Source organism: Charadrius vociferus, unplaced genomic scaffold (genome assembly GCF_000708025.1).
Source record: "Charadrius vociferus isolate BGI_N301 unplaced genomic scaffold, ASM70802v2 scaffold370, whole genome shotgun sequence".
NCBI lineage: Eukaryota > Metazoa > Chordata > Aves > Charadriiformes > Charadriidae > Charadrius > Charadrius vociferus.
Window position 1 is genome coordinate 1333091 of NW_009646744.1, and position 8059 is coordinate 1341149.

The 8059-nt window shown below is 43.1% G+C and overlaps 1 protein-coding gene across 1 annotated transcript in view; it reads right to left on the minus strand.

Annotated features, from left to right (window-relative positions):
* Positions 1-8059, minus strand: part of LOC104292013 (solute carrier family 22 member 5-like) — a 30730-nt gene that overhangs the window by 18310 nt on the left and 4361 nt on the right. Inside the window, exon 2 of the mRNA XM_009891329.1 lies at positions 1983-2091. Within this exon, the coding sequence (XP_009889631.1) occupies positions 1983-2091 (109 nt within the window). The remainder of the gene's footprint in view (positions 1-1982; positions 2092-8059) is intronic.

Here is an 8059-nt window from a genome sequence, read left to right on the forward strand (position 1 = left end):
CTCATTCCTACAGGCTGCGCTCTCATCGGCCCTTGCGTAACTTTAGCTGCCAACCCTTGGACTGTCTTATGAATTCATCTCATCATTATTAGTTTTTGAAGGTCGTGGGAGCAAACAAAATGCACCTCTTCCCAATTTGTAACTGTATTCATGTCATTTCTTAACCTCTCCTTTAATAAATCTGGTTGTGGGTTTGTGTCTGAAGAACCTCTCCTTACATCAGATTTCATAGTCCTCAACGCTATTCTTGCACTCATTCCCCAAACCCTTCCAGCCTCACGCCACCTGCAGCACAGGCACCAGCACTCAGTGCCGTGCCCCAATAAATCCTACCAACACCATCAACTATGCATCATTACAGATGCAGATTTCAGAATCGTGGCTTTCTAATGCGCTACCAATCCATAACACTCCTGTAATGGATTTAACTTAGTATAGTTATCAATATCATTTGCATTGAAAATCATAATTAACATTTATAATTAAATCTATATTTATTCAACAAAAGCTGTACTTCCTTATAGATTAAAGAAAGCTTGGGCAATTCTGAGACAATCACAGAGGCTAATCCAGCCAGAAAGCTTCAGCAGAACACGGCTGGCACCTTGGAAATGTGCAGCAAATGATCGTTATCAAATTCAGATTGGCCAAAGGTTTCAGAGGTTATCCTGTTCTTCATATGATGACACTTACCAGGAAAACAAATACCACTCCCAGTACAAATCCGGCATTAATAAAGACTTGCCTACTCACAAAGAATCCTCTTTGTATCAGCTACTGGAGCCAGACATCTTCAGCAACAGAACTAAAATCTAACTAGCCAAACATCTGCCTTGGTGATTTACAGTCATTGTTTTCTGTCTGATCACCCTGCGCTTACGAGTTACCCATCTCCTCTCATCTACCTCACACCGTACTTTGGCACCAGGCTGTGCAACGCTTGGCTTTCCCAACACTCGCATACTTGTCCCCAGTTAAAAACGTTGTTTTCAGGCCACTGAGGTAGAGACGTTACTTGGAAAAGTTCATGGTTTTAACATGTTTTGCACTGTTCTGCCAAAAGCTTATGGCACTGGCAGGTAGAAATACATTGGTCCTTAAAACATGGCAATGATTACCAGCTTGTTTTTCTGTCTGCTCTATTAAAGCAATGTTAGGAGCTGCTATGCTGAAAATCACTTGAACCAGGCACCAAAGTGAACTTCAATATCAAATTTCCAAGGGAAAACTACCTTGGTTGTGCAATACTACTTATTTACAGACTCCACAGATGCACAACAATCAGAACAAAGTAATTTTAAGGTCTGTTACCCTTTGCTCCAGTAAATGAACACTGAACTCTTCAACTTTTTAACGACTCACCAACCAGTTCTACTGTATTGCTCGTGAGTGATGGCGGCAGTCTTCCAGAACCATTCTGCAACCATACCCCTCCCTCAACTGTACGTTGCCCAAGAAGAACCACTGAAGCATCACTGTTGGAAGACCAGCATTGCAAAGAGCACGTGTCCCGGGAGTAGTTACTGATTGAACCCTGCTGCTGGCAGTGCTGTTTGGACACAGTATACCTTGACCCAGTGCTCTAAAATCATGTGCTATTTTCACTTCTTAGTATCTTTTGAGTTAGCCTGCCAGCTCTAATGGCCTTTGCCCCAGTGAACGAGATAAGGTTAACCTCAGCAAGGTACTGATTGGGGCTGCAAACAAGAGAAAAAGATTTCAACTGTTTCACACAGCAGCTGCTGCTGATGTGAGGCATGGAGCTCCTCAACACTGGTACCCAATGTGCACGGCACACAGCATTCCCACTCAATTTTATTACAACTTTAGAAGACAACATCCTTCTGTTGCAGTTTAAACATATATTCTTACTCAGATGGCTCACAGATAATTTGGGCTGTAGCTACTTCCCAGCTAATTCATCAGGTCAGGATGATGTCTTTACCAGCAGCCTCACACCTAGCAGCAATAATCACTTACACATCACAAGTGAGGTATGTCGTGAGATACAGACCTCTGTAAAGGATTCCTGGCTGATACCAGCCGCTGGTGAGGACAGGTGGGAAGAGGGGACGGGGAAAGGAGCACTGGCTATGGAGACGACCAGAAAATGTGGACAGCTTGGGGGAGAAGGCGGGGGGACACCATAAGAGAAAGGGACTAAAGCAGTTGCTTCTTGAGCACAGGTTTTGGGCCAGAGTACGAAACAGTCCCAGGTAGTTGCAGTCATCACTTAAGCATCTCTTTAGGAGAGAACTTTCCAAGTTCTGCTCCATCTCTTGCATGGCAAGTCAGCTACCTGGAACCACAACCCAAAAGCTCTTGCTGGAAGACAAGCCCAGTTACAAAACTGAGAATAGAAAACCTCAACTACTCCCTCAGACCTCCTTCTTCCCCCAAACACAAGACCCTCCCCAACCACATCTTATTAGCTCCCAGCCTTTTAGCACAACACAACCCGAAGAAGCAGCATTACTGCAGGTTTAGCTAGAATTACACTTAGCAGCATAGGTAGAAGTATGTGCTCAGCGTCAGTCTGGCTAGACTGGTATTTCCTGCATTCTGCCTTATGCCTTTCCAGTATTGAACTGAACATTAATATAACACCTGTATCCAAAAAGAAAACTAGCCTACAATTTTCACACAAGCCACAATCACAATGAAATTCAGACCCAAGACGAAATATTTGAATTCTTGAAACTGCGTACCATGGAACAACACTCCAAGCATAAAATAATGGTATCAAATGAAAATTGCAACGCTAGTTTAGGCAGACAGGATGCCACAAGTCCAGCTGAAGAGACTGCCATAGCACAAGTGAAAAACACCCTTCCTCCAAGTTTTCTAGGCACTTCAAAACCTTACGAGGAAAAGACTAAAGCTCTGCATCCACTACCACTTGCCTCGAAAGGAGAGCTGGCACTTCATGAATTACTGACAGTAAATCCTGCAATGGCTCTCATCCAGACACCGATGCAGATCCCTCATCCTGCTTCGCTTTCACTGCAATTTTATCATCTCTTACAAGATGGTATAACAGGGATAACAAAATTCTAGCTGCTAATAACAAGATGCCTATCTTATCTTGGCCAATATTTTTAATGCATCATAACATGGAAATTGTAAGTCTAATTATAGGGGAGCTCTTCAACACGTCAAAAGTTCTTGCAACACAGCAAACAAATATATACCACCAACAAATACACACCACTACCGAATACATTTGGAAAGTCACAGAAGTAGCTGCAAGGCCACCAACAATGTAATTTAGGACCTCACTTGAGAAAAGCATGTTTCTCAGATTATAGAGAACTGCTCCAACACAGGAGCCTGCACGCTTCACTAATGCCATTACTGGAACCCTAAACAAAGATCAACTATGACAAATACTAAAAACTTTGAGAGGTGTACTCAGTTATGCCCCCATTATAAAATGAAGAGCCTTGCAGGAAGAGGAATTTTTACAGCTACAATGTATCATGTCCTCCCACTCCTTTATCTTTTAAAAAAAAAAAAAAAAAACAAACAAAAAACTGTTTTCTTCTCTTGCTAAGAATAACATGCACAATTGAAAATGAAGTGGGATAGTCCCATGTGCTAATATTTTCTTTTTAACATCAAAATGTTAGCAAGAATTTTTGAAGTTAATTCAATATACTGTACTTTCTCCTACCACTTGCTTCTCTCTGCAAGTAGTGACAGGTTCTTAAAAAAAAAAAAAATCTCAGTTTCACAACTGAGTACTTAATGACCTTCCATTCAGAATCTAGTCTTCTTTATAACCATATAAATATTCTCTGCTTACTTGGAAGCTATCAGTGTTATTAAACACCCTTTCCTCTGAAAAGACATTTGTGTATTCCAAATACTTAGAAGTTCCAGATGTTACATTAAAGCTTATTATCTAAATGTATACAGAAGTCTGTATCTACAAAATATACATTCTGCTCAATTTCTCCTTGTAGTTGTTTTAAATTTTTACAGAGGTAAAACTTGCACAGAACAGGAAGGAAAGTGCTAAATATTTTATAATTCCAGTGCAGAAACTTAACTCTCCCCCATACATTGTGTTTTGGAGTTGCCTGGAGAAAAAGGAGACAGGGCATTGACATCAGAAACTGAGAAATGTGAGCTGAGTTTTAATCTAAAAGAAAAGACAACATAATGGGACCATTACCCTGTCATTAATTGTCCACGGTACCTCTAAAAGAGCATCGTTTCCATTTTAATGATATCAACCACAGGCCTATCATTCTTTAATAATACTAACCCTATTTTACATCGCAAGGTCAGAAATGTCTGTAGTTTGTACAATTATGAAGTCCTGCATTATGTGCTTCTTAAATTACACCTTGAAAACCTCAGCATTTCAAAATGACTTTCATACATCTGTCAGCCTTATTTACTTATTAAATGAAAACTAGACTTCTTTTCCCTCTTCTGACAAGACTCTTAAGATTTTTATTTTTTTTTTCCACCTAAAGGTCTTTCCACAGCTTTATCAGCTCCTGGGGCTGAGAAGCTGTCCATATGAACTTCAGCCAGAAAAACAAGCAGATAGCACCCTACAGCAAGAAACAGGATGCACTGATTTTAAATGATGAAAAATAATGGAGGTGACTTCTCATCTATGATGCCACTGCACTATTGTGAATGAAGAGATCAAGAGGTGAACCTGGATGACACGAGCTTGATTTGCACTCCAGCTGCTGGCTCTGCTCGTGGAAAAGCCTCTGGAAATTCCAATGTCTAGCACAAGCCTGTGTTTTTATTTTCGTAAAGCAAAACAATACAGTCCTCTGTCTTCCAATAAAGAGTGAACACCCCAACCCCTGGTTCGACAACTGTACCACAGTGCCCATTTGGGTCATTCCAGATGTCACCACTGCAGTCTCCACTTGTTTCCTGAAGGTCTGGCATAACCCACTGCTTCTCAGGGACAGGGGTCTGACAGCACAGCGCAGCACTTGGATCCCTGGTGTAAAGGGAATGGAAACCTCCAGGCACTAATACTGGCCCAGAACTTACTCTCCCTGCACATCTGTACAGGACAGAGCGCCAGCCCTGTGCTGAGCCTCAGGACACTTGGCAATTCCCACCATGCGCATCCTTCTTCTGCAAAAGCCAAACAGGCCCTGAAGCTTGTTAAGAGCACAACAGGTATAAAACATGCAGTTCTGGAGGACACCACCTGCACTGAACTGATTTCAAATTGATGAACAATGCAACACACTTTTACAAGTTGAGGATGAATACATGTATATAAAATTCAGTGTCTATTTATGTTTCAGTATGTAAGAATTACTCCAGTATGGACTAAAATGTTTTGACTGCTGTATCATTTAACATCTCATTATATCGTATTTCTAGTCCACTCATGCTCTTAACTCCACTGCTCAATTCTATTCCCATTTATTCAGTATAGCCCCATAACAGATATGACTGGCAAAAGTCGTTTGCCTTTTCCCTTCATTACCCTGGGTTTATTCCTTTTACTATCACATATCAACTTTTACTACTCCTACCTTATTTTTTTCTAATGGGACTTATGGAGGAATAGCAATGACAAAGATGGTTTCTTGTGCAAAAGCAAAGCTTTTCTTATCCCCCGAGCTACAGCATTTCAAAAAGTAAAAGACAGAAAGGGATTTTGTTATAAGGGAGCTGGTTAAATGCTGCAGACTGGCTAAGAACAACCTTCTGTTGTTAGTCTCTGTGAGAAAAGGAAGTCTCTCCTCAAATGAGAGGGAACTGAATGTTTTAAATACCCCCTGAAAAGGAGAACTGTAAAGGAGGACTTTCTCTAGAGTCATGAGAGATTCAGCAAAAAGCTTTCTTAAAAAAAAAAATCCCCCTTCCCCCTCCCAGTGTTGGCTACAGAAATCTGGGACAAAGGTCCTCATGATTATTCAACAAGTTAGAGATATGCAACCAAACACAAGACTAGTGAATCATAAAAGCAGCAGCACCAAGCCAAGAAATTAAACCAGTTTAACGCTGAAAACCTGCAAGTATGTGAAAGGCCACAGCTCTTGCAAGACTCGCTCAGAAGCATTAATATTAAAGGGGAAAAAAAATACTGCCTCAGTGCATGATGTCTGGGCAGACAAATATTACCTCCCACAGACACAAAACATCTGCCAAACCACACAGACAACAGGCCAGAGCTGCTGGGGAGTCTCAGCACAACGTTAGCAGCTCCTGTTTCTTATAGATTATAAGACTCCTCAACAATACTCTGGTAGCTCAAGACATTTTAATTTGCAGTGAGACATAGCTCAGTGAAGAAGCTGCAGAGACAAAGTACTGGCTGAAACCATATCTAAGCCAGGTCAACCATTATAGTAAGGCACTCGGAACAAAACCCATACATTCACCCGTGAACAGGACTGCCCCGAGAAGATGCCAATTGCCTTATGTTACCCTAAGAGCAGCTCAGCCTTTCACAACAGTACATTTCAGCAACGACCAGGGGCTAGAAATTCGGAACAGCTTTCCTCTCCAGGCAGAGAGCAGTTCTTCAGATGTAGGTGAGGCGATGCCTTGTGCCACTTGTCAGAATTGCTCAAGCCCCTGCTGCTGTGTGTGTTCAAGGGAATTTTCCAACAAAGCCAGCGTCACCATTTCCATGCCTCCCTGTGCTGGCATGGCTCCTTTCCCGTGCTCCCTTCCTCACCCCAGTCCTCCTAAGGAAGATTTCTGTGCTCAGGTCAGCTTATGTTCATTAAGTACTCACACTCATCACTATCATCACACCCATCACAACCCATTTTGCAATGCAAGGAATAAAGCCAAATACAGTTCCAGCTCTGCAAAACTTATCCATAGGCACAATCAGGCAATGGGACTGTACAAATGGTTTGTAAGACTTCTGGAAAAAAAAAAACAAACACCATGACCAAACCCCAACTTATACAGTCTTTGAAATACAAGTATTCCTCAAAATACATTTCCTTGTTCTTAAGTCAACCGGTGCCTGTGGGTCTATACAGCTTCCACCTGACACAGAAGGGACAATCAGCACAGCTTCTCCTGTCTTTGGTTGCCCTGATCAGAGATGTGACTCGAGGAGTGGATCTGAGCAGATGAGAACCAGACCTGTCCCGGCAGGTGAGTGGGGAGACCAAAGCAGTGGGCATGACCAAAGCAGAGGCATCGTGGCCACACAGCAAAGTTCAGAATCCTTTTGGATACAGCAACAAACAAGGGCTCCCTGACTGCTGTGCCTTGCACAACTCCCAGTGACTTCAACCTCCTTTTTTTTTTTGAATAAGAAAAAACAAACCCTTTTTATCTCCCTGAGTTCAAAGAAACATCTCTGAGCCACTGGGCAAGCTGAACTCATTGTCCCTGGCTGACCCTTCCTTCAAGCCACTTGGACAGATACCAAATGAAACTCATTGAGCAGTTACCATACACATGCTGCATTAGTTAAGGAAAGGTGCTGTATTTGGAGATTACTTTTGCAAGTGGAATCGAACAGAAGATCTCAAAATAAATTTAGCATGCCAGATTTAACAGGAGAACAATGCCCAGGCAGGGACTGTAGGCCATGGGAAAGCTGCACCAGTGCCGCAATAACCACGAACTTAGACTTATGGAATCACAGAATGGTTTGAATTGGAAGGAACCTGAAAGCTCATCTTGTTCCAACACCCCTGCCCTGGACAGGGACACCTCCCCCCAGCCCAGGTTGCTCCAAGCCCCGTCCAACCTGGCCTTGAACACCTCCAGGGATGGGGCAGCCACAGCTGCTCGGGGCAACCTGCCCCAGGGGATCACCACCCACACAGGCAAGAGTTTCTTCCTCATATCTCAATCTCCCCTCTTTCAGTGTAAAATTGTTCCCCCTCGTCCCATCACTCCCCTCCCTGATGCAGAGTCCCCCCCCCAGCTCTCCTGGAGCCCCTTTAGGCACTGGAAGGGGCTCTGAGGTCTCCCCTTTTTCGCCTTCTCTTCTTCAGGCTGAACCCCCCCAACTCTCCCAGCCTGTCCTCCCAGCAGAGGGGCTCCAGCCCTCCCAGCATCTCCGGGGCCTCCTCTGGCCCCGCTCCAACAG